The sequence below is a fragment of the Muntiacus reevesi genome, chromosome 2 (assembly GCF_963930625.1).
Source record: "Muntiacus reevesi chromosome 2, mMunRee1.1, whole genome shotgun sequence".
In the NCBI taxonomy this organism is placed as follows: domain Eukaryota; kingdom Metazoa; phylum Chordata; class Mammalia; order Artiodactyla; family Cervidae; genus Muntiacus; species Muntiacus reevesi.
The window spans coordinates 178,713,022-178,738,937 of NC_089250.1; the positions used below are offsets into that span (position 1 = coordinate 178,713,022).

Sequence of the window (25,916 nt, forward strand, 5' to 3'; positions counted from 1 at the left end):
CGGAGCGACCCGCGCTCTGCTCTCCATTGGCCCGGCCTGAACAGGCGAAAAGGGCCGGCGCGGGCTCCGAGAGCTCCCGGCATCCCTCGGGCGTCGGCGGTGGCGGCGGTGGCGGCTGCGAAGCGAGGCGAAACGAGGCGAGGCTGCGGGGCGCCGTGTGCGGCTGGCGGCGGGTAGAGGTGTGAGGGCGGCCGGGGATCTGAGCGGGAGCCGGGCCGGTGTGGCCGCCGCCGCCACCATGCAGGAAATCATCGCCAGCGTGGACCACATCAAGTTCGACTTGGAGATCGCCGTGGAGCAGCAGCTCGGGGCGCAGCCGCTGCCCTTCCCCGGCATGGACAGTGAGCGCGGGGTCGCGGCGGGCGGGCGGGCGAGGGGCGCGACCGACTCAGCCCCGGTACCTCCCTCCTTTGGTTCCCGGACGCCTTCTCTCTCCGCCCGGGAGCTCCTCCCCCACGGTCCTGGGACTCCTTTCCCCCCGATCCTGGGACACCTCCCCCTCCGTTATTTTGACTAGGGAACCCCCATTCCCGGGGGCTGTTCGAATGCAGGCTTCAGAAAGGCAGGGCGACGTCGGGCAGTTCGAATAACTCTTTAAAAGAAGGCGGGTATCCTGGGTTGGAAATCCTGCCCCCACTGGCACACACTCTCCAGCTACAGAGACATACTAAGATATAGCCCCTTTCCCCACCTCCAGCCCCCCTTTGAGCGCCTTCTTGCTTTCGTCAAAACTGGTCCGTTGGAGGAGTCTTGCTGTGGGAAGGACCCACCTCCCCGTCTCTGTAGGAGACCCCCAAGAAGACTCTCAAGCTCCATTTTTCTCCTACGACTCGCGCTCCTGGGACCCCATACCTCAGTGTTTCTCTGGACCCCACCTCTGGGTCATTCATCCACCCAGGCAGCTACTTAAGTTCCCTTCACTTCAGTCTCCCCCACCACAGGGTGGCTCCTGGCTTCCCCCGCCCCACCCCCCCACCCCCCAACTCAGATGGGATGTCTAGCACTTTACTTTTATTTATTTACTTTGGTCACCCCACCCCTCTTGCTGAGATCTTGGTCCCCCCACCAGGGATTGAGCCCTGGCCATGGCAGTGAAAGTGGGGAGTCCTGACCACTGGACTGCCAGGGAATTCCTTGAGACGTATAGCACTTTGAAAAGAAATGAATGGTTTCCTTTCTCCTTTCCAGACATACTTGAAATCTAATGCTATAACATTACATTTCAGAGGGCTCTTACAGATGGGCTAACTGAGGCCTGGGGGGGTGGGGGGGGAGGACTTGCCAAAGACCACTGAGCTACAGATGGAGCCAGGTGAGCTCACCAGGGCTCTTGATCTTTCCATCTGCAGTTCCCGGGCTGTCTCCCATAACCGCAGAGGACATGGGCCGCAGCCCACAGTCCTCCTGCCTGTCCCCGGGCTGGTCGAGTCTCCCTGCAGCCTCATTCCCCTCAAGAGGCCACACTTCTCATGTACACATGACCTCTGAGGTGTCGCTCTCGTGCTGACACTTGTGTGTAAGATAATGCTCACACCCCAGAGACATAATCCAAACAGCCTTACTTTACACTGTCTCCACTGTACACGGCTTATAAACTGCTGCTCATATTCAGATACTCTTAAACCTACTCGTCCACTCACGTGATCACTTCGTGCTTATACATTCATTCACACGTGTGGCCTTTTCTTTGGCCGATGGCACTAGCTGGAGGCCGTGGCGCCCTCCTCCATGCAGGGCAGCTCTCTCCCTCTCTCCCCGCTCCAGCTTGGAAGCAGATCCTTGACTCTGAGGGCAGGTGCAGAGGTGAGAACAAACCTGTTCTTAGAGAGGGTCCAGGACACACCTGGCCACAGGTACTACCTCTGACTTGGTGAGCGCCCTCAGCACTCTCGCCACCTGCCCAGGATCAGTCAGTATGTTAGAGTCCAGGGAGGCCACGGCCCTTCCTCTCTCATCCCTACCCCTCATTCTTTTTTTTTAAATATTATTTAACTGTGTTGGGTCTAGTTGCGGCAAGCAGAATCTTCATTGTGGCTCTCACGCTCCAGAGCACGGGCTTCGTTGCTCTGGGACATGTGGGATCTTAAGTTTACTGACCAAGGATCGAACCTTTGTCCCCTGTATTGCAAGGTGGTGGATTCTTAACCACTGGACCACCAGGGAAGTCCCCATTCCCACCCTGATGTGGAGTAGACATATCAGTTCTGTCCTGAAGGCAAACTCCTTTATCCTGTCTGCCTAAAACCTGACCCCCAGGACAGTGGACTTTAAGGAATGAAACAGACTTAACCTCTGTAAAAGATTAAGGCCCAGAAATACTCTTAAATGGTACTTTTCTAATGTCTTAACAAGACTTCTCAGACTTTTTTGCGAACAAGTGACACCCCTATGACTCCTACTTCTGTAACCTTAAATCTGTCCTAGCAAAATCTGCCTGCTTCCAAAGTCAACAAGTCTCTTGCAAGTTAGCAAGCAGAGGCATGCAGGTGGTCTTTAGAGATGGTGTCGGTGGGTTTCATAAGATGCCTGCTGGTAGAGAAAACTGAGAAGCCACAGACTTTTTGTTCTGGTGGCCATGGCAGGTGAATTCTTGGGCTCTTTGGAACAGCCCTGGACCCCATTGGTTTCTCAGTGCTCAACTTTTATTCTCCTGCTCCCCTCGCCTGAACCAGCTGCATCTGTGGGAGCGGAAGTCCCTGCTCCTTTAATTACTGCATGTTGGCGTTGCATACCAAAAGCAGTCCTGCTCCCGTGTCCAGTGACGCTCTTCCCTCCAGAATAGCGTCTCTGAGGCACCCGCCTCTTCTCTGGGGCAGGCTCCTCCTGAGAGTCCCCACTGGCTTGTTCTTCCTAGATCATTCCATCCCTCTGCCCTCAGGATAAAGAGCCCCTGAATCAGCCTTCTGGAAGGTCTGGGCGGGGAGTAATTAATCTCTGTGACCTTGTGCTCCGTCCTTCCTTCTCCCATCCACTTCTGACTCCTGGAAAGCATCTTGCTTGTGGGAGGTCCTGGATGTCACAGTGGGGAGCGTTCTCCTCACTTGATCAGGTTTCTGTTTCCTGTACCTTGACTCCTGCGTGGGTTAAAGGCCAGAAGGGTCCCCACCCCGTTTTCAGATGTCACAGGTAGCAGTCACACCTCACCCTGTTTGACGCCTCTCATTCTTTTTGCAGAGTCAGGGGCTGCTGTCTGTGAATTCTTTTTGAAAGCTGCCTGTGGCAAAGGTAAGAGACCCTGGCTTCCTGCATCCCTGAGGTGCCCTCCACCACCCTGTCCCTGGGCAGACCCACAAGCTCTCGGATCCCTTGTTTGCCCTGCTTTCTGCAGACTCACGGTGTCCCCAGGTGTGTTCCCCCGCCCCCAGTCTTTTACTGCTCCTACAAATGTTGACGTGTCTTTATATCACCAGAACTCTTCTTTAGATTAAGAAAAATGCCCCCCCTTCCCCCCACCTCCCTTAGGCTTCTTAAGTTTCCGTCTTAGAGAAATATCTGTGATACCTCGATTGGATGTTTTATATTTTCCCAAGACAACGTCACAGTAAAATCCACAACTATTAAAACCTGAAGCGCGTGCTCATGTGCAGCCTGAAATCACACCACTTTACGCCAAGGCAGCCGCCACGTTCTACGACACGCGGCTCGCGGGGGCGCTGGGTCTTCACACGCATCTTCCCCGGCAGGGGGCATGTGCCCGTTCCGCCACATCAGTGGTGAGAAGACGGTGGTGTGCAAGCACTGGCTGCGGGGACTGTGCAAGAAAGGGGACCAGTGCGAGTTCCTACACGAGTACGACATGACCAAGATGCCCGAGTGCTACTTCTACTCCAAGTTCGGTGAGGCGGCCCCCCCCGGGCGGCATGGGGAGCCCCCGGAGGCTCCACAGGCCTGAGACTCTGGGCGTGAGCGGGTGCTCCAGCGCGCGCGGTGCCTGCCGACCTCAGCAGGCCCTTTAGTTGTGGGAACTTGGGGTCATTCTCTCCTGACCCCGTGTCTCCCCGTGCGTCCGTTTTCTGAGCACTTGCGGGCACTTTGGAGGTTGAGGCAGATCTAGGTCTCGCGGCGGGCACAGGAACAGGGCAGCTGGCTGGGGGCCTTGTTTCTGCTCCAGTGAACTTTCTCCCTTAGTCAGCCGTTGCTCGTGGAGTGGTGGCTAGAGGCCTCCTCTCTAGAAGTGTGATCCCAGCTAGGAGCCGGTCTGTCCTCAGTCAGTTCAGTTCAGCCGCTCAGTCGTGTCCGACTCTTTGTGACCCCGTGGACTGCAGCACGTCAGGCCTCCCTGTCCATCACCAACTCCCGGAGTTTACTTAAACTCATGTCCATTGAGTCGGTGATGCCATCCAACCATCTCATCCTCTGTCATCCCCTTCTCCCGCCTTCAGTCTTTCCCAGCATCAGGGTCTTTTCAAATGAGTCAGCTCTTCGTATCAGGTGGCCAAAGTATTGGAGTTTCAGCTTCAACATCAGTCCTTCCAAAGAACACTCAGGTCTGATCTCCTTAAAACACTCCTTAAGAACAGCCAGTGGGGCGCACCGTCTTCTGGTGGCAGAAAGCCCTGCTCTTTACCTGGGAAACGGAGATTGCTTTTCTTTCTGCTCAAAGGACACGTGGCCTCCGCTGAGCTTATGAACTCTGTGAAGCCGGGGAGGTAGAGCTGGCCCAGGGCTCGGTGCAGCCGACGTGCTCTCCGATGGAACTAGACTCCCCGGCTCTGCCCTGGGTGAGGCTGCCCAGGAAGAAGCCCTGTTGGTCCGGATGAGGCTGGGCTCTGGCCCCGGAACTGCTGGCCTCAGGCAGGGGGCTGGCAGCCTGCTGTGCACTGTTGTCCGAGCAGACCTTAATTCTTTCAGCAGCCCGACAGGTAGGCCTGCTGGCTTGTTCATGATAGTTGTAGCTTTTTTTTGTAGAGGCAATATAAGCTGGTTTCATCCCTGAGTTGAGGAGATTGCTTGGAGAAGGAAATGGCAACCCACTCCAGTATTCTTGCCTGGGAAATCCCATGGACAGAGGAGCCTGGCGGGCTATAGTCCACGGGTTCGCAGAGAGTTGGACTCGACTGAGCGACTACACGACAACCAGAGGGCCCCAGCTGTGAGTTCCCAAAGCTTCCCTCCTCTTGTCCTGAGAGGCAGTCCTCAGACCTTCTCCCTGTCCCAACATGAAGAGCGCATCAGCGCAGACCGGTAATGTCCCCGCTGGTCTCAGCCGTTGCGTTGCACATCTGGACCCCCCACGATGCCCAGGATACCTCCTCTGGGTGAGGGGTGGAGCCGGGAGCTGTTTGACGAGTTTGACGAGATGTACCCCGTGCCCGCCTCTGTCAGTGTCTGTGACCCTCGAGGCAGCACAGGTTGTGGGGGAAGGACCGTCACAGCCCAGGTACAGCCCAGGAGACCGAGGCTCTGAGACACGGTGCCCTGGGTCTCAGGGCTCGCTGGGCCGGGAGGGCACCGGAACCCCCAGCCCCCCCGCTGTCCCACGGCCCTGGCCTCTGGAGGATCGGGGTGGGTCTGGGTCCCGCGCCCCGGGGTGGACGCCTGTCTGGTCCCTGCAGGGGAGTGCAGCAACAAGGAGTGCCCCTTCCTGCACATCGACCCCGAGTCCAAGATCAAGGACTGCCCATGGTACGACCGCGGCTTCTGCAAGCACGGTAGGTGTGGGGGAGCGGGGCTCCCGACCAGAGGCCCGTCCTCCCCCGCTACCCAAGTCCCTCCTGTTCCTACAAACATCGCGTTAGGCATTTGGGGGCGGGTGAGGCTTTGTCACACCCTCACATCCCTCCCCAGGACAGGCACCCCTGGACGGCATCCTCACCTAGATGTCTGACCAGGAGACTAGTGTTCGAGAGGCTGTGTGTCTTACCCACCGGCCCTGCTGAACACGAATCAGAGCCAGCATCTGAAGCCCTGTTCTTGTGCTCTGATCCCGGGGTGGCGGTGTGGGCAGGGCTCGAGTTGCAGAGGGGCACGAGGGCGTCCCCCAGAGAGGAGACGGTCTGAGTGGCCCTGTGCTTGGCTCCGCAGGCCCCCTGTGCAGGCACCGGCACACGCGGAGAGTCATCTGTGTCAATTACCTCGTGGGATTCTGCCCGGAGGGGCCCTCCTGTAAATTCATGCAGTGAGTACCAGGCCCTGTGTCCCCGTGTCTCTCCTGGGCCCATCTGGGCTTTGATCACTGGGCAGCGTCATGACCAGGTCTGGGGACGGGTGGAAGGCAGGGAGGGGCCACCACTGCTCTGAGCCCAGAGGTGGTTCTGCCTAAACCAGGGTTTGACCTTTACTGGGTCACAGTCCATCTTAGCCTCAGATAAAAGCTCTGGTCCCTGTACTCCAGAAAAACTCAGACACACATGACCTCAAGCTAAGAACCTGTGCCCTCAAGGAAGGGAACTTCAGTCTCAGGCAGGGCCTCCTGCATGAAGGCACTGAGCTTGGGCTTCCCTTTTCACTGGTTCAGAGACCCTCGTGTGAAAGAAGGTCCCCATTTCACACATGGGAATGCTGAGACTCCGAGCCCTGCCCCTGGCCAGGGGCAGGTGGGGACAGGTGGGGGCGCTTGGTTAGAGGCAGGTCTGTGGCCTCTAGAGCCCAGTCCTCCTGCCAGTAGGGCCCAGCGCCCCTCCCCTGGGCCTCCGTGCCCGTCTGTCACTTTGGGTGGTCGTGGGTGGCGGCACCCAGAGTAGTGTCAGCTGCCCCCACCCCTCGCTGCCTCCGTCCACACCACTGACACCGGCCTGGCAGCCATGTCCTCACTGCCACGTGGTGGGCAGGTGGCTGGTGCTGCTGGCTTGGTCCCCCACCCAGAGATGCAAGCCCGGGAGCCTACAGGTGGCCTAGGGGTTCCTCTGTGTGGGCGGGGGTTGGGGGGGGCATGTCCACCAGGACTCTGTGGGCAGAGGTCTAACACCATCCCTGCAGCAAAGGGTGTGTGCCGGGAGGGCCTCTCTGCCCTCCAGCCTTGTCTCCTTCCTCTCTCTGAGCACTGCTTGCCGGGGCTCTCGGCTTGGTGTAGGCAGAGCTGGGTCTAGTCCAGACGCCTCAGATCCGTCCTGAAGCCTGGCGGAGCTGAGTGCCAGCCCCTGCCCCCCGTCCAGGTGGCTCGTGTGGCCCTGGGCTGGGATTTTCCTGGGGCCAGAATGTGGGAGCCCCGCCCACCTAGCTCCTCTCTCCCCTCCTCCTCTCCTCTCGTGACCAGCCCTCGATTTGAACTGCCGATGGGAACCACCGAACAGCCGCCGCTGCCGCAGCAGACGCAGCCACCCACAAAGGTACCGTGACCCGGGCCCACGGTGCTGCGGGGCCTGACATCGCCCTGGCCACAGCTCACTCAGTGCCCGCCTTGGTGCGGGGTCTGCCGGGGAGCCGGTGGGAGGCCGTGAGAGGAGGGTAGGGGCGGGGGCCGGAGCGGAGGGGAGTCACCCGGGTTCCAGCAGAAACTCCAAGGGGGCAGAGCGGCCAGCACCTTCTTGAGGTGGAGGGCGGCCTGCTACAGCCAGGCGCCCGCCAGGCTCCTCTTCCCGTCTGGCCTGTGGGCCTGTAGGCAGCTGGGCGCCCCATGTCTGCCGTGCTAGCTGCAGACCCGTCCCTCCACGACGGGACTCGCCCGAGGGGCCCAGCAGGGCGGGAGCAGACCTGGGAGCAGAGGCGAGGTCGCCTGTTTCTCTGGCCCGGCCCAATTGTGGGAAGGGATGCTGGGCACAGAGGCTGAGGGACCAGCTGGCTCCAGTCTCCTAGGCGAGGGGGCCCCACACCCACCCCGCAGTGGGCCGTTCCCCTCGGGCGTGAGCAGAGGAAACTGCCCTGAACACACGGGACTCTGCGGCAGTGCCCCCCAAGCAAAGGGCGCTTTGGGTTTGGTTACGGGCGGTGGGCAGGTCCTGGAGGAAGGCCAGGCGGGTGTCCCCGGTGGGGTCTCAGCAGGCTGATGAGCTGCCCGCCGGTCGTGAAGCCTCACCTCTCACCTGGCTGGACTCTGAGCCCGCTGTCGGGGCCCAGTCTGGCCCTCCGTCTGTGCTGGAGGTCAAGCAGCTGGGAGGGGACGCAGCCACCCTCACCACCCTGACCCCCACCACCCCAAGTGTGTGGGATAAACCAAGAGAACTGCTGTCAGCAGAGCCAGGCATTCCCAGTCCCCAGCTCGGGCTCCTGCACCGATGGGCCCAGACGCAGGGTCCCACCGGGTCGGGCCCCGCCGAGGTGCCCCGTCCCCCCTGCTCCCTAGCGGAGGGCCCTCTCAGCCCCTAGACCGCAGGTCAGCGTGTCAGCCTCCGACTCGTTTCTGTGACTGTTGCCCGCCGTATAGGCTCTAAACAGCTGGCTGAACCAAGCGTTCATCCTGACCTGAAGCTAGAACCTCACAAACAAAAGTAAGGCCTGCTCATGCCCTCGCCCTGCCGCCCCAGAGACCGCCTGTCTCTTTGGTGTTTTGTTTTCCACTTTTCTTTTTCGTTTTTGTGTGTCTGCATGGTGTTTTTCGGGCAGCGGCTCCTGCCATCATCACCAGACGTTTCTTTTCCGCCTGCTCTCCCGAGTGGGGCCACCATGGAAGCCCTTCTTCCTGCTGGTCACGGTCACGGTCGTGCGGGAGAAAGCCCGCCCTCTTTTTTCCTCTCCCCATTGGTAGTCTGCCTGCACGTGTTTTCCGCAGTAAAACCGTGTTGTGTAACTCTTTCCAGCAAAGTAACAATCCGCCATTACAAAGGTCGTCCTCCTTGATCCAGTTAACGAGTCAGAACTCTTCTCCCAACCAGCAGAGAACCCCGCAGGTCATCGGGGTCATGCAGAGTCAAAACAGCAGTGCAGGCAACCGAGGACCCCGGCCGCTGGAGCAGGTCACCTGCTACAAGGTGAGTCCTAGGGCTGGGGGGCGTCTTTCACAGTCCATGGCCATTCCCTCCTTCCCCAGAGAGTTAGCTCATGTTGAAGAATGAAGACATCTTTATTTTTGCTAATTGGAAGAGCAATACGGGGCCACTCCGGTGAGCTAGACCATGCCACTTCCACGACACACTTAGGCCAGGTTAACAACTGAACAGCTGCTGTTGCGTGAACGGATTGCACACGCAAGAAAGGGGTGGGGATCTTCCAGAGCCCAGGAACGGAGTGAGCCCTGAACCTCTGCGGGCGCGGGGTCCTCACACCCCATGCGGCGCACACGAGGGAAGGGACAAAGCTTTAGGTCTGCATGCTGAGGAATCAGGACACATACACACAAAATGGGGCCTTCAGGGAAGACTCTTGGCTCTGGGTGGAGAGCGAGCAAGGAAAGTCCTTTCAGAGATGTTCGTCACTGGTGGGCAAGCCCTTCCTCGAGTTTGAGCCTTGGTGAGGGCCAAAAAGCCACAGGCTGCGTTTTCTAATCTAAAACAGCCCCCGGCAACGTAGCTTCGAGATACTAATTCTCAACTCAGCCCACACAGAATTCCCACAATGAGGTTTCCCCAGAAGAGAGCTCGGAACTAAACACTATAGACGGGAACAGACACCAGCGATTGAGCAGAAACGACCAGCAGAACGAGGTTCACAGAGGCTTCAGATCTGGGGGGATCAGACAGAACACAGAACGAGTCTGTTTCTTGTGAAGACTTCTAGATGATGCAAAGTGCTGGGGGTGCACCGTGGGTGCTGTCCTTTATCCCCACCTCTCCTGAGGGGAGCTGCTGCGCGTGGCCATCCTCCCACCACGCTGTTTTCTGTGCCCTCTGCACTCACAGCTCCTACAGGGGCACCACTCGGAGACGTGCTCTTCCGAACCTACTCACAAGAGCAGAAGGACAAGATGAACTTCAATATAAACAGGGCCCTCGGGTGTAGTGTCCTCAGATCCCTTTTACCTTACATTCTGAGTCTGTGTCAGGATAAGTTACTCCAAGGTCTTTCAGTGGCTCCATCATTTTACCAGTTCTCTGTTGGTAATTAGTTCTAGTTTTTGCTGCTAAAAACAGTGCTGAGCCTGACAGACATTGGTGAGCTCTTGTCTGGCATCTGGAGCACCCACAAGTAGAAGGGCTGAGTCAAAAACTATACGCTTATATTGTCCCTAGAACTTGCCTTCAGGAAGGGCTGAGCCACTATGGCCGTCAGACACTCACTGAGCACCTCCTCTGCGGAGAAGACCCTCTGCCGTCACTCCTTCCCAGGAGGGGTCTGTGTTCTGAGGGAGGGGGAGGCAGGTGCCCAGACACCAGTTAGGAGTGCCCATGTGTGTAGGGAAGACCACAAATTTATGAGCCTGAGCCCTGACCGGCGAGGAGAATGTGGAAAGGGGCTGTGGAAGCAGGTGAGTGAGGGGGAGGTTGTCAGGAGGCTTCCGACCAGGCAGTGCTCAAGTGCAGCCAGGCGCCTCGGGCATCCTGGGTCAGCTGTGCTGTCGCCTCACCCCTCCAGGACTCAGCAGGGCCTCTGAAGAGCCAGCTTCTGTAGAAAGACGGGGCTAGGGGACGAACCTGACCACCCCTTCATGCCGCGGGCACAGTTGATATTAAAGCCACCTCGGGACTCCGGGAGGCCAGTAGACATGCCAGGTGCTGTAAGCGGAGGCGCTCAGTCCCTCCCTCTGGATACCAAAGGCCCAGCTGGCGGCCATACAGGCCACTCGTGCACACGGCTTACACCCGCAAATCAGACGGGCTCGAGAACTCGGGGACTGTGGGTAGAACAGGCCAAAGCCCCAAGTTCCAGACCGAGGAAGAGAGGACTGAGAGGGCGCTGGGGGGCTGGTGTCGGATGGGTGCCCCTGTCTGTCTCCCGACCCCTTGTTCAGTGGTTAAGGCTGCCCTTTCCTTCCTTATAATCCCCTTGTGCTCTCTGAGGAGTAAGGAGAATGGATGAAGAGAAACTAATTTGGATCATCAGCAGGGACAGGAAGCCAGGGTCAGTGCTAGATGTTTTGAGGAGATTCTGCCAGATCTGTTGACCCGTCTAATCAATTTTCCCATCTCTCTGATCCCGTGACCAAACCTAGCCCAGGGGTAGCTTAGACAAGTATGCAGGAGTCAGGCGGAAGAGCCCTTTGGGTGCAGCCCACCCTCTGTCCACGCACAGAGTCCCTGAGTTGGGGGAGCAGCCTGGGGGCTCTCCCGCGTTGCCACCTCCCTGTCCCCGGGGAGTCCCAGAGCTGTGCCTCAGAGGTAAGTGACCAGCCGGCCAGGGGCAGCGGGGCGCGGTCCCTGCTCATGGGGCGCTCTGGTGCCCTGGGCTTTTCTTCTGAACCCAAACAGCAGAGGCTGCCATGGCCATGTGCTTTCTTCTGCCTGCTGAGTTAGCTGCTGCCTGTGGTTCCTGGGCCACTTGACTTTCTGGAACTCGCTTTCCACCTGAACGAGTCTGTATACCCCAGAATTCCAGAGTCCCTGTCCCCAGCCTGGTACTGGGTGGGGTGCTGCCTCAGTTGAGAACTGCATCTGAAACAGTGTTTTCTGTTTATTCCCTCCCCGCTGTTCCCAGTGTGGTGAAAAAGGACACTACGCCAACAGATGCACCAAAGGGCACTTGGCCTTTCTCAGCGGACAGTGACAGCAGCTGGAGCCGGCTCAGAGCAGCCTGGGGGGCCCCGTGCTGGGGGGCGCTCTGGGCCATTCCTGGGAGTGTGCGTTTAACTGTTTAACGCCAGCGTTGGTGCAGCTCTGGCTGGAGCCGGCAGGCAGGCACCTGGGTTTTACCCTTAGGGGCTCCGTCTTGTCAGTATCCCCGTCATTTTGCTGTAATCTCCTTTAAACGGGGGACATATTCCAGTCTGGCCCCTCAGGTTGGCCTCCTGTCTGGGACTCTGCACACCACCCTCTCAGGAGGGAGGGAGCTGTGGGAAAGGGCTTGTGCTTATAGCAGTTCTGTAGAGAGGGCAGCCCTTCCCCTCGGGCCTCCTTAAACACCGGGGGCTGGTGGAGCATTTAAAGCTGCAGCCGGGTCGTGCCCGCTTCCTCCCTGTCCTGCTGAATCAGAGGCTCATCTGTTGGTGGGATTTGAACGAGGCGGCCCCCCAGGGCAAGCTCACGCGCTTGCTGCCTCAGCCGGGTCCTGCTCCCCGGTGGCCAAGGCTGTCAGGTGTGATGGCCTTTTTCCGTTGGGCATATCTTCCCGGGGCACCCGCCTGACGGTGTACACCTTACGCTGGAGCTGCCGCCAGCCTTTCCAGAGACTCGCAGTCCACCTGTGCACCTACCTCCCGTGCCATCGAGCATCTGTACTGTCAGACACCATGGGCCCAGAGGAGAGGCCCCTGCCTCTGAGCCTGGAAATGTGAAACTGGCACCTGCAACCTGCGGGGCAAATGGGCCTATTCGAGTTCAACTACAGGAACCATTTCTATGAAGTTGATTAAAGCTTGTTTTGTAAGCTGTGTCTCATTACTTCAGGGACTCCATGACAAGGACAGGGTCCTTGCTGCTGGCTGACGTCGGTGCTCCCTCTTGCCCTCTAAGCGAATGTAATCTCATGACAGGAAGTGACGCTGGGGCGTCAGGGTGGTGTACTGGAAGCCTGGTCACCGGGACAGTCACCTGGCAGGCGTTCCTCATCTCAGATGTTGGGAGACTTTGGGGTTGGGGTTGTTTCAACTTCAGATCGTGCGGGAGGTAATCAGACACAGCATCTCACCCCTGACACTCCACGCGTGTATATGCTCAGCACACACCCCTTAGTAAGAAACTGACTCTGACCTTGCTGTCACTTCGCTAAAGGCCTCTGGTGAAGTGTAAGAAGAGTGTGCTGGACGCAGCAGTCTGAGCTCCTGCCAGGACTTGGGCTTTCCCTTCCCGCCTGTGTCATCCCGCTGGAATTCCTGCAAGTGAGGCTTACTTACCAGAACCGGATGAGCCCACGCACCTGGTTCCCTGAGATCCCAATAGCCCAGGATGGTGCAGAGAGATGGGGGACGTGAGACCATTCTTAGGAACTAGGGCATCTGCCTTATACTGTGTGTGTCAGCTGACAAAAGACCAAAAGTGAGGCAGAGAGAAGGTAAACACCTTGGTACTGCTGACGGGGCACCAGGTGACCTCCAGGACACGGGCGAGATCCTGAATCTCAAGGTTCAAAGCCCTGGGCTGCCTTGACGGCTCCCTCTGGGAGCTGCAGAACCACCCCACCCCAGCTTGGGCAGCAGGAGGAGCTACAGGGCAGGCAGTCGCTGAGCCAGTGAGGCAGTCCAAGTACCAGTCATTTTTTATTGGATGTTAATTCTCCATTAGGATATGAAAGGATTTGGGGTGCTGGGCAAAGGTGACGCTCAGGAATGCAGAGTGCGCCCTCTTCAGTGGTACTTGCGTAGCCGCTCGTGCTCTAGAGTCAGAAAGGCAAAATGGTCGTTTCCTCACCACCGTGGAGAGCGCACAGGACGACAGGGAGGGCAGCGGGCCAAAACTGCGTGAAGCCCTCCTGAGAACTCTCAGGAGACACCCCACAGCCTGCTTGTGGAGTCAGGAACTCATCTGCCCACCCCCCGGCCAGCTCCGCCTTCCCTGAAGGCGCTCCCGCTCGGAAAACCACCCAAGCGGCCACCCTCAGGCCAGCAGGGGGCTGGACACTGGCGCGCACCATCCACGAAGCCCAGTCAGTGGCCTCTCCCTCCAGACAAACTCCTCTCAGATCTCAGAATGGGAGACGCCACGCTTTTCCAGAGCTCACAAATAGCAGACTGCAGCCCTCAACCCACTTCCCTCTTCACACTGGCTGCTAGGAAGATGAAGCCAAGTTTCCCACCAACCTCTGGCAGAGCCTGCAGTATCTGACAAAACGCTGCCTAAATTTTTCACCTCATGTTCATCTTTTCCTGTCTTTCTCTTTGCCACAGTTTTTCTCTCTTAAAACATGCCATATTCTGGTAGGTCCCTCCAATTCTTCAGCTGTCTGTGGCATGACTTCTAAATGAGAAGGTGAACCAATCCCGCCCTGTCAGGGGAAACCCCACCAGAGGCAAAGCAACCCAGAAGAGACTCACTGAGCTCCTTGTAAGAGCGGCAGTAGTTGAAAAACACGTAGGCCGCCAGCACCATGGAGAGCCCCGCGATGCTCCCTTTCTTCACGTTCACGTACTTGTTGTAATACCGATAGTAGCCTGCGAACAGGGGGGAGGCCACTCCTCTGAGGACAGGCCTCAGGGCAGGAGGAAACGGATGGCAAAAGACAGCAGAGGCCGGTCAGAATTAGAAAGGAGCACAGAATGAGCCCCCCGCCCCACCCCTCGGGGGGCTGGCGACCACACAGGTCCCATGACATGATGACACAGGACTGATCTGCCTGGTCACACACTTTAAAAGGACAGACCTGAAAGACCATTTCAAACGTCCATCCTGGAAGTCTGGGCTCGCAGGGAGACGAGCATCGCAGACTGGTATCCCCTGTGCTTCCAGCTCATCTTCTTCTGTAGGCTTAGGACATTTCTTTAACACAGAGGCAGTGGTAAACATTCCAGACAAGAGAAAACATATCCTTATCTGAAATATTTTCAAGCCAGCCTTTCACAGGACCCATCAAACATGGAAATTCGAGGCCTAATAATCTCACTTTGTCCTCTACATAACTTTCAGGTCTAAAACTGGTCAAGTTAATTCAGGGCAAAAAAAAGACCTGAAGACCCAGAGGCTTGCTCTTATTTACACATGCCCATAAGGCTCTGACCTCTTTGAAATGCTCCAGCGATGCCCGAAGGGGTGAAATCCCGCATCAGTATCCAGCTTGGCAGCTCCCCTAGTTTGACTTCCAGGAGCTTCTTCTCCTTCAGTGGTACTGAAAAGGACAACGCAAAAACACACCCACTGAAAGGGTCTCCCAGTAACACAAACAGCATCTGTCTGTGTCACGTCAACCGCTCAATAATGATGCATTCAGTAATATCACTAAACAGAGGCTGCACATAAGTAATATGATGGGTAAACATGTCACACCAAATATACTATCTTAAGCCAGATCCTGAATAACAGCCTGCTAGGAATAACTATGTAAGAAGAGAACTAAGGGCCATGAAGAAAAGATATAAGTGGAGGATGGATGCCTTTATTTTATAAGGAGGAGTGGCAAAAACTGACTCAGAGAAGTTGAACCCTGAACAAAGGCAGAGAGCCTGCAGGCCGTGGAGGCATAACTCGACCTCAGGTCTGGTTCCCATGCTCCTGAAGCCAATCTGACTCCTACCTCAAGCATCCCACCTCAGACCACAGACGTCAAATGACTTAGTAAAAGCCATTTCAGAGGCCCCATGGGCCCCAGATCATTTCCCAATGAGAATATGGACACAGGAAGGGCTCTTGTCTGAGGCCATACTGTATTCATCTCTGGGCTTAAGAGTAAAATAGGAAAGGAGCCAGGGAGGGGTTGGCCCTGTGAACGCTCAGATTCATATGCTCATAAAAGGAGGAAATGGTCTCTCCTCTGCTGTCCTCTTCCCAGACGTTAACTTTAAAAGGTTGTTTGGCAGGTGTACTCTTCAGAGCAAGGAGTCAAAGGGTACTGCTGCTTCTTAAAGATGACCAGAAGGAGCCGGATTTAATCATTCCAAGGTTTCTTCTCCATTTTCAGGATCTAAGGAAAGGCTTGGGCTCCTTAAGGACTAACCTTGAGAATTCACTGGCGGGGGAATCCCACCATGAACTCTTTATCAAGGGCAAGGGCCATCATCAGGCTTAATGGCACATTCACACAAACTATGAAAACATTCACATATCCTGCATTCTTGTTCAAGGACTGACAAGTGCCTTGGCACATCACAGGAGAAAAAATGTCAACCATTTATTTTTCTTCATATTTATGTATCTGTGGTGATGGTTAAGTCACTCAGTTGTGTCTGACTCTTTGCAACCCCATGGAGAGTAGCTCCAAGAGTTATGTATCTGTACTATGAGGAAGACAGCATTTCTGCAACCAAAACCAAGAAATGTATAAGCACAGGAAAAAAACAAAACAAAAAAACACACACACATATTAGCCTTAAGGAGAGCCAAGTACAGCACCATCACAAAACTCCAGGAGACCATCAGATTCATCAGAGATGCATGTACACTCACTCCAAAAGTTTCTCTCTCAGCAGAACACAAGGCCTTAGTCCTTGGCTGCATACTGGCCCTCCCCCAACACTCCTCTGCAGTGGCTGGTTCATACCAGTGGAGCGTGGTGATGAGTAGAGCAGACTCCACCACCAAGTATTCTGGGTTTAGTGCCACTTTGACGCTGTGTGCCCTCAGCCAACTTGCTGCCCTCTTTGTGCCTCAGTTTCCTCTTCCATAAAATAAAGCAGGAATAGTACCCACCTTGCTACTGAACTCTAGGTACTATGTAAATAGGAATTATTATTGTCTGTCTTCCTGCCTGTCTGTGAGCTATCTGAAGGTGGGAGTTCCCCACACACAGTTCCTGGTCATGACGGAATTTCACAGACGGTTAAGAAAGGACCACAGGTTCTTGGGAGGGCAGGTGACTACCTGACTTATTTTATGACTTCAAGAAGCATACTGTCCACCTATATGGAGAGACATAAGTGCCTTCTGTGTGCTAAATCCAACCAGAGAGTGAAAGGTTTTAAGTTTTGCAGGTCACACAAGGTCTCTGTAACATAGTCTTAAAAAAAGAAAAAACAACTACTTATGCACACATGCCACACCGCAAGTCAGGCAAGATCTTAGTTCCCTGACGAGGAATGGAACCCAAACCCTCACCCCCACCCCTGCCCCACAGTGGAAGCACAGAGTCTTAACCACTGGACCACCAGGGAGGTCCCTGAACAAATAGTTTAAACAATAGTTTAAAACTAAAACTAAAAACAAATAGTTTAAAAACATAAAAACTATTCTTGGTTCACAGGTCATACAAAATATAGGCCACAGGAAATCCAACTGATTGGCCACTCTGTCAACCTAGATCTCATCTATCCCTGTTGGTACTTCCATCACTTTATCTGATAATGAATTTGTGGCTTTATGCTCTGGTGACAGAGATCACCTAAAAGCTCATCAGTACATGGACTCCAATTCCTTCACCTGGGTGACACTGATGGGCCAGATGTGATATGACCTTACCCAAAGCTCACACAGGGAAAGTTGGGTGACAGCACTCAACAGTGGGCCAGGCGGTGTTCCGAGCACCTTACAAACATCAGGCGTTTAACCCTTAGTTCACAGTGCTCTCCACAACTCTCTGCTACAATAACAAACCAAGACTCAAGGTTTCCTTTTCACATGCTGTCCTGTTTACACAACACAACCACCCTGGATAAACATTCTCATGCCCATTCTTACAGACGAAAAAAAAAAGCACTGTTATCATCTTTTTTGACCCTCTTTTCATTTCTCCAGGCTGAGATTTAAGAATATAGAAACTGCAGGAACACACAGACCCATGAGTCGAATTCTGCCATTATCATGCAGTGTGACCACAGGCAAGTCATACCACATCTCTGACCTGTTACTTTCCTCACCTTTAAAATGGGATCAACGTTCCTGGCGCTGACTAGGTTACTGTGAGGATCCAGAGCTAAAACAGGGTGGTTTCAGTATTCTTAAAAAATCAGTGTGACAGTCTGGTGAGTGTAGAGATTTATACACGCATATCATCGAAAAGGCTGACGGTCATACGGTCACTTGTGTGATTAAAAGCTCAGTTTACCACAGACCTCAGAAGCCTAGGTTTGAATCCCAGCTCAGCCCACGCACCACTAGTGACCTTGAATAGGTCACTTCACCTCTCCAAGCCTATTCAACACACTCAAGGGTCGTCCCTTCCGTGGTGTCAGGCTCTGTCCCAGACATAGCTCCCCCGGGAACTTAATTTGAGCTTCCGCTTAACACGGAGGGCTCAGGTGCAAAGAAACTGCCAGAGCATGGATGAGAGTGCCATTCCTCAGCGGGGAGAGGAGGGTGGTCCGAGGCGCGCATTCCCAGGCCCCGAGGCGCGTCGCCGGGATGTCGTCGCCCTCCCGGCCGCAGCCGAGCGGCGCCGGCTCTGGGCAGCCAGTAGGCACCACTGGGCGAGCGGAGGAGGGTCGGGCGGCGCTGGATCCTGAACAGAGGGTCTGTTAGGCCTCAAGTGAGGGCGCAGCGAAGGTCCTGAGCAAAGGGGAGGCGGCTCCTGCACTCTGTCCCTCTCTTCCCAGTGTGACTCTGGGCACCTGGCCCCAAACCCCAACTCCTGCCTCCACCCGAGTAGCCCTAAATGGACCCGGAGACTCACCGACTGACGCCATCTTGGAGTCCTGGCTGTCCGCTCGGCCGGGCCTCGCAAGGACTGCTGGGTAGGGAGCATGCCCTCTGGGGGCCAGAAGCAGAGGCTCACGGGAAGCAGGTCAAGACTGGGAGGAGGCTGGGCTTGCAAGTACGCCATGCGTTGAAGGGCGAAGTAAAGAAGGCAAAGCCCCGCGACCCCGCAGTGGAGAAGCCGGGCGGGAAGGGGGCGGGGGTGAAGCGGTGAGAGTGGAAGTGATAAGGCTCACCTTGGGCTTCCAGCCCCAGGAGGAGATTGGAAGGGACCAAAAAAGGGGGGTGAGGGGATATAGGGGAAGAGCATCTTAGCTTTCTTACTCTGTCGCCTTAAATTTGTTGTTAAGGATGACAGGGGCATATTAAGATCTTTGTCCCAACTGTGCTTGATGGGAGATTCAAGGAATCCCCGGTCACCAGGAAAAGTCTGTGTCCAGGCTTAGATTCTAAATACGTTTGATTCCCTCATAGCTCAGTCGGTAAAGAATCTGCCTGCAATGAAGGAGACTCGGGTTCAATTTCTGGGTCGGGAAGATCTCCTGGAGAAGGAGAATCCCATGGACAGAGGAGCCTGGTGGGCTACCGTCCGAGTGGTCGCAAGAGTGGGACACGACTGAGTGACTTTCACTTTACTTAGGTTTGATTGCAGAGTAACAATGTGTCCAAGCTCTGGGACTGCACCCTAAGGTCGGAAATAAGCAATACCCTAGGGATACACAACTTCTTTTTGCCCCTTCTCCATAAGCAATGATGATGCCTCACCACCATCTTGTTCTTTCTGGAAAGGTGGCGATAACCCTTTCTGGTTTAAGCAATTCTGACTTGGGCAAGATGCTTCAATGGCCTGAATCCTAGTTTTCTTCTCTGTAAAATAGGGATATAATGCTTACCTGGCATCATTGTTGTAGGATTTAAATGAAACAATGTGTGTCAAAATAAAATAATAAGAACTGAGTGGATAGTAGGAATTGGCCCAGTGAACTGATGGCTTCCTCAGGAAAGTGACTTGGGAGGAGTTAATTATCAAACTCATTTTTATCAGTCACTTATTCATTCACCAGATACACATTGCTATGTACTGAGCACTAGAGACATTGAAGTCAGACATGGGACTTCTGCGGTGGTCCAGTAGCTAAGACTTGGAACTCCCAATGCAGGGGGCAGAGCACAGAAGATTTTAAGGGTTTTAAATATTCTTTATGATGTTATAATGATGGATATATGCCAGTATACGTTTGTCCCAAACCCATAGAATATACAATGAGTGAACTCAAAGATAAACTATGTACTTTAGGTGATTATGATGTGTCAGTGTAGATGCATTCATCATAGAAAATATAATAGTCCGGTGAGTGGTGTTGATAATCAGGGAGGCTATACGTGTAGGGTGGGCAGGAAGTATTTGAAAAATCTCTGTACTCCACTCTCAAACCTAAAGCTGCTCTAAAAAACAGCTTTTAAAAGATGCATCACTCATAGCCGGTGCTCTGGGACAACCCAGAGGGATGGGGTGAGGAGGGAGGTGGGTGGGGGCTCCAGGATAGGGGGACACATGTAAACCCCTGGCTGATTCATGTCGATGTACGGCAAAAAAACACAATATTGTAAAGTAATTAGCCTCCAATTAAGATAATTAAAAAAGGATGCATCAAGTGCCAGCCACAGGTTATAGCTTGTATCATCTCTCTAGAAAGCACTTGAGCTGCAACATAGAAGCCATGGTTTTCTTCCTGAGTTACTTTCCTGGGTTTGTAAGAGTACTCATTTTCTGGTACTTGAGTTATTTTTTTTTATACAAGTTCACCTCCTTTGATCATCGTTACTCTTTTTCACCCCATTCTTTGTTATGGAAGGAGTCTTTTGCATGTTTTTCTTAAAAAAAATGATTTTTTTTCTTCTTTGACTTCCATTAATATTCCGTTAATATTGTAAAGACCTCTTGCAATTCATGGAAGTATTTTGAACTAAATGCTGGTTCCAGTGTTCAGTTTTAGTTGGTGTCTAGTATTCATGGAGCGGTAAGTTCCTAAGAATAAACTAGAGTCCTGGAAAATTTCAAGTTCAAATTCTGGCACAGAACGGAATCACCCCTCACCCTACCCTACCATAGCCATTAGCCTTTGAGTCCATCTTACCATGTTTCCTTAACCGAAACACCTTCACTTTCCATACCTCTAAACCTCAGGCTCTTTTCTAAGCCGTGCCCTGAAGTTTTAATGATTCTTAGCCAACACTAGATCCAACAGACTGCCTCTCTGTGCCTGTGAAAACTGTCTCTAGACATTCATAAGACGTAGTTTCCCATTCTCTATTCTAATCTCCCTCTGTGACCCGCATTTCCTTCAGTCACAGTTATCTACAATATTTGATGGTGCTTTTCTTTTTTTAACATGGCACAGTATCACTTGATTAAAATGATTGCATGAAACAATACACATTTGCCAAAACTATAGAAACACAGAGAATGACTGTCACATTCAGGATGGCTTTAAAGCTGTTTTTTGTTCATTTAACCTCAAACATTATTTTCCAGTTGTCCAGAAGTCTTCACTGGGACACCTTATTGTCCTGAAAAGGGTACTTTTCGGGAACACCAATGCCTCTGACACACATTTCTCACCCCTACACCTGTTCCGGCTGCCTGAAGCCCGTTCCCAGCCCGGTTTCTGGCACTCAGCAGCTCCCTCTGGTGGCCTCGGACGGATATGCACAGGAGCCCAGGAGCTGCAGGTGTTATCACGACCTCAAGCCTGATGGTGAGCCAGGCTGGACCCCGGAGATGTGAAGATGTGAGCGCCAGATGCAGCAGCCCCAGCCCTAGTTGGATGGAGATGGGGAACAAGGTGGAGGAGGGGACAGTGGGCACAGGAAAGCCAAGACCTGAGTTTGTGCCTGTAAGACGAGTTGGGAGTTGCGGTAAGGGCAGATTCCTCAGCGGGGTCACCTTTACAGAGCCTCTGGAAGGGATCAGCAGAAGGCACAGAGCCAGAGACCCGTCTCTCTGTGCTCAGACTCTGTCTGTTCAGTATCTGGCCTGCACCTGGGCTTCTATCGTTGTCCTCCCCAAATCTGGCCAGTCGGAGGTCAGGGCTTCTGGAGCATCACCGTGGGAGTCTGGTCCCCATCTCCCATCTTGACATGGGTTGAAGGCCCTCCAGAACTGCCCGTCCTTGTCCCTGTCCCTCAGGGCGCTGTTCTGCTGCATCCTGCTTCTTGCAGCTTCTGCCTCAGTCTCCTGGTCCTGCCTGTTCTCTCTCCAGTCCTGTCATTTCTTGCAGAACCGGGAGATGCCTCACAGTTACCAGAGAAATTGCAGCAGCTCAGAGACAGCAACTGGCAGCTATCATGATGTCTGGTAGAAGAGGGGAAACACCCCCAGGAAACCCAGGGTCCCCAGGGCCACACTTCCTCCCAGCACTGACTGATTTTGAGGGAGAACAGGGCACATGGTCGAACCCGAGTAGGGAAGACAAGCAGAAACGCTTCCCGGAGTCACCCTTTGGGTCTGGGAGACCTCCTCTTCCATCTGGGTCCAGGACCCTGACTCCACTGGCAGTTTCCATGGTGACAGTGAACAAGCCTCAGCGCGGTCCTGTCCCCCCACCTTCATTTGCACAAATGAGGTGACCCAGAATGACAACAGGGATGCTCAGATGGGAGGGACTGGGACTTCAAGAAAGGAAGCCCATGTGAGGGCAAGGCCCTTGGATGGGTGACCTGGGGTTGCAGGCATGGAGACCTGGGGCTCTGCTGGGAGGTCTGAAGACCTGGGCAGCAGCTCCAGGGAGAACCAGGAATTGGGCTCCAGAAAATGCACATGGCACCCCACAGCAGAGCTGAGGCAAGTATCAGAGGTGCCATTCACAGCGGAAGCATCTCAGCCCAAGAGGAGCAGTTCAGAGATGAATTCACTCAGGGGGGCAGCTTTTGTCTCGAAGAACAGTGTCACCTTCTCAAACCCCTCTAAACCCCCCTCCCCAAAGCAGTCTCATCAAGTGACTGAATTCTAGGAAGTTGCAAACAGTTCAAATTGGTCTCTGCAGATCCTCTCTCAAAACCATTGAGTTTTGCACAGACGTAGAAAGGAATCTTAGGGTTACCAAAGGGGAAAGCAGGGAAGAGGAGTAAATTATGACTGTGGAATTAACAGATACACACTTATATATATAACAGATACACATGTTAATTGTGTATCAGCAACAATGACCTACCGTATAGTACAGGGAACTATATGCAATAGCTGTAATACTGGAAAGGAACCTGAAAATATATAGCTGAATCAATTTGCTGAACACCTGAAATTAACCAATATTGAAAATCGACTATGCATTAGTCACTCAGTCATGTCCAACTCTTTGTGATCCCATGGATTATAGCTGGCTTCTCTGTCCATGAGATTCTCCAGGCAGGAATACTGGAGTGGGTTGCCATTTCCTTCTCCAGGGGAATCTTCCCGACCCAGGTATCGAACATGGATTGCCTATGTTGCAGGCAGACTCTCTATGGTTTGAGCCACCAGGGAAGCCTGTAAATCAACTATGCTTCAATTTTTTTAAATGGGGGAATAAAAACCCATTGAGTTTGTAATTGGAAGTGAAGTCCAATGAAAGGGAGAAGAGAGATGAGAGTCTAAAGCAAGCTCTGCCAAGTGACTAATAGGTTATCTCAATCTGTCCCCAGCTCTCTGATCCCATTCCTGTGGGTGCAATTAAAATAATCTTTTTTCTTGCTGTCCAGCAACACGACCTGCCTGCCACTGGGTGCTCTGGGTCTCCCTCACCTGGGAGCTTCTTGCAGCTTGTCCAGGAAGGTGAGGAACAGGGTGGAGGCAGCCAGCACAGCAGGGGCTCCCTGGATCTAATCCAACACATGTACGGGACTACTGATGTACTGGCTTACTGATGTATGCAGTTTTCTTTGAAGTGGATAAAAATAAGATGGGTCGGTGAATGGGAGATGGATGGATATGTGCTAAAGTAAGTGCTTCTAAATATTAATGATAAATGTTTGCAGGATACAGGTATAAACTGTAAAATTCTTTCAGCCATCCATTAGATTTCAAATTTTTCATATTTAAATGCTGGGGAAAACTTTATGAGGTCCTCCCTCCTTTCATGTTTTGTGGAGGTCCCCATGCAAATCATGTGAAGTTTCAAGGTAGTTGGACCTGGTGGGATGCTAAGACAATGCGGGGGAGGGGGGGAGCCTGTTCAAAACAAGACCATAATTAACCATTACCCACATTCCTTGAGGGATTGCCAGAAACCTCTTACCCTCAGTTCCTGGACAGGTGGAAGGAGGCCTCCCACAGCTCAGAAGGGAGCCGCGGGGCACAGGAGCATGGACCTCACCCCCACGGACACACTGCTCTCCAAGTGTGCCTGGTAGGAGTGTGTGTTAATGTCACAGGTGGGACAACCATTGCGTTGTCAACTTCCCCATGAAGAAGTCGTTAGTGGGGACTCATCTGCTTAGGTGGAAAAGAAAATGCACTAAACGAGGCTGACTGCTCAGCACACCTTTCCTTTTCTCCTCCTGCCAACTCTGAACCTGACGATGGTACTCACTCAGGCTCTGATGTGTTCCAAGTCTCTAACCACATCTTCCTCTCCGACTGGTGCTCCAAGCAGTGAGCACCTGTCATGATTCAGCCTCCTCCAGGTTCATCCAGTACCTGCCCACCTGACTTCTTCCATCTCCCTGGTCAAAGAGGTCTGCAGATTTTTCAACATTGGAAACGACTCCCTGTGACAAGTACCTGACATCTGTCCCTTCTGAGGTTCTCTTTTGCACTCCGGTGTCCTGTGAGTGGATCTCACCGCCCAGGGTACTTTGACACCCTCATGTCTCTTTCCCTTGTCAGCCAGAGTTCCTGAAGCTGGTTGAGATTTCCCATAATCTCCTGAGGGTCACAGAGCTCCTGGTGTTCATCCTGGGGGGGCATCCTGTTGCCACAATTCCACCAGCATCACAATAATAGTTTTTCCTTCCAACCCTATGGGTCTCAGCTCTTCTGTGTTTCTCTGCCTTTGTTTTTAGCTTCCCCAAGGGGTGAAGAAATGGAAGACCAGAGTCCATGCCGGAGGCTCGGAAGAGGAGCTGCTGCCCTGACTGGTCACCTCGGTAGCGTCATCTTTAAAAGGTGCCTGCAAGAAAGGGGCCAGCAGAAGGAGCAGGAGCTGAGGGGCCTCCTCTGGGCACCAAGACTGTGTGTCCAGCGCTGGCCCTGGCGACCAGGGCTTTAGACCCACCCTACACCCCACGTCCGCCCGGCCAATCCCCGCTGAGGCTCGGGACGTGTCACAATGGGGCGTGGTGCCTGTCCCCGTCCCCACCCCCACCTGACTCCCCAGGGGAAGTCACCCCAAAGCAGTGCCGCGGGCCCCCCCGCCGCGGAGGGTCTCTCCCTTCCTTCACCCCACCTACTCTCTGCCCAGGTGAGTCAGTATACGTCCCGCAGTTCGTTGGTGAATTTCTTGGAGCTCAGAGACGGTGGTTTGTTCCAGGATCACACCGCCAGCTGGAAATGAAAAGCCCGCTGAACCCAGGACTGCCCAACAAGGGTCTTACAAGCCCAGCAGAAAGCTTTTTCCGGACAGGCAGCCGTTGGGCGGGGCCACGGAAGCTCCGCCCCGCACTTGGTATCCTTGGTGATGGTAAACGAGCCTCAAGATGCCCCTTCATCTTTTTCTTTTTCTTTTTTTTTTTACATTTTGCCTATTGGTATTTAAGGAAGACAGTCTAACTAGGAATTAGAAGTTTAACCCCGCCAGCAAGCGTACTGGCGTTCTCCTTGGCGGCTCCGCCGCGGTCTTCGTACTTCTGTCAGCATTTCAAGACCAGTCGGTGCCGAGGCCACGTTGCCGCCAAACCTACTCCCTGCTGTCCACACCGGCCTCTCTGGCCCGCAGGTGACAGTCTCCCCCTGTCCCGCCTGGCGCCCCCGGGATGGGGACAGGAAAGCGGGACGGGGGAGGGGCATCCACCCCGCCCCCAACCCCCTACCCCTCCCGGGTAAGAGAGGCTAGGGTGAGAGGCAGAGTGTATATTAGGGCACTGAACACCAATAAATGAATGTTTCTCTAGTAACATTATTTCCCCGAAACCCCGACATCTATAACCAACCTGCTCTGTGTTCATCTGGCTTCTATTCCCCCTTCTTTCACCTGATGTGCTCAGTCGCTCCCTCCACGGACTGGGTAGCCCGCCAGGCTCCTCTGCACGTGTAATTCACCACTAGTGCCACAGATCTCACTGGGCGAGAGAGGAGCCGTCCTCTCACCACCCAAAAGTGAAATAAAATTATCCATAGTATCCTTGTTTAATGCATTGTGGGAGAGCGTCTGTCCCCCCTTCTCTTGCTAGAAAAGACAAATCTGAAATAAAAGACTTAGGATGCCTCCCTTGTGGTTCAGCAGGTAAAGAATCCGCCTGCAATGCGGGAGACCTGGGTTCGATCTCTGGGTAGGGAAGATCCCCTGGAGAAGGGAAAGGCTACCCACTCCAGTATTCTGGCCTGGAGAATTCAGTCCATGGGGTTTCAAAAAGTGACTTTCACTTTTTACTTCAGTATCACTATATATACATCCATGGCTCAGTGGTAGAGAATCCTCCTACCAATGTAGGAGACACAAGAGACATGGGTTCGATCCCTGGGTCAGGAGGATCCCCTGGAAAAGGAGATGGCAGCCAGCTCCTGTATTCTTCCCTGGGAAATTCCATGGACCTAGGAGC

The 25,916-nt window shown here is 53.9% G+C and overlaps 2 protein-coding genes across 4 annotated transcripts; one reads left to right on the forward strand and one right to left on the reverse strand.

The window, feature by feature from the left end:
• Window positions 1-65: 65 nt before the first annotated feature.
• CPSF4 (cleavage and polyadenylation specific factor 4) lies at window positions 66-13,015 on the forward strand. 3 transcript variants are annotated; one of them, XM_065923823.1, is made up of 8 exons: window positions 66-341; window positions 3,175-3,225; window positions 3,684-3,836; window positions 5,556-5,651; window positions 6,025-6,118; window positions 7,196-7,268; window positions 8,676-8,846; window positions 11,446-13,015. In XM_065923823.1, the coding sequence occupies exons 1-8, from the start codon at window positions 239-241 to the stop codon at window positions 11,512-11,514; spliced, it is 810 nt and encodes a 269-aa protein (XP_065779895.1). In that variant the 5' UTR covers window positions 66-238; the 3' UTR covers window positions 11,515-13,015. The 3 variants fall into 3 exon arrangements, with proteins under 3 accessions (XP_065779895.1, XP_065779897.1, XP_065779896.1); XM_065923825.1 differs by having other exon boundaries at window positions 8,754-8,846; XM_065923824.1 differs by having other exon boundaries at window positions 67-341; window positions 8,751-8,846.
• Window positions 13,016-13,138: 123 nt separating this feature from the next.
• On the reverse strand, window positions 13,139-18,236 carry ATP5MF (ATP synthase membrane subunit f). Its single transcript, XM_065923831.1, has 4 exons — window positions 18,157-18,236; window positions 14,617-14,724; window positions 13,937-14,053; window positions 13,139-13,278 (listed from the first exon to the last, which is right to left on the reverse strand). The coding sequence occupies exons 1-4, from the start codon at window positions 18,167-18,169 to the stop codon at window positions 13,250-13,252; spliced, it is 267 nt and encodes an 88-aa protein (XP_065779903.1). The 5' UTR covers window positions 18,170-18,236; the 3' UTR covers window positions 13,139-13,249.
• Between the last annotated feature and the right edge of the window lie 7,680 nt (window positions 18,237-25,916).

What these genes read in the sequence shown, in the direction of transcription:
- CPSF4 (XM_065923823.1), top strand. Translation starts at nt 239, where the DNA reads ATGCAGGAAATCATCGCCAGCGTGGACCACATCAAGTTCGACTTGGAG. An exon ending in CTACTTCTACTCCAAGTTCG is followed by an intron (nt 3,837 to 5,555) that starts GTGAGGCGGCCC and finishes TGGTCCCTGCAG; the next exon opens with GGGAGTGCAGCAACAAGGAG. An exon ending in AGACGCAGCCACCCACAAAG is followed by an intron (nt 7,269 to 8,675) that starts GTACCGTGACCC and finishes AACTCTTTCCAG; the next exon opens with CAAAGTAACAATCCGCCATT.
- ATP5MF (XM_065923831.1), bottom strand. An exon ending in CGCTGGAGCATTTCAAAGAG is followed by an intron (nt 14,054 to 14,616) that starts GTCAGAGCCTTA and finishes CCCTGTTCGCAG; the next exon opens with GCTACTATCGGTATTACAAC. An exon ending in CCGCTCTTACAAGGAGCTCA is followed by an intron (nt 13,279 to 13,936) that starts GTGAGTCTCTTC and finishes TTCTGACTCTAG; the next exon opens with AGCACGAGCGGCTACGCAAG.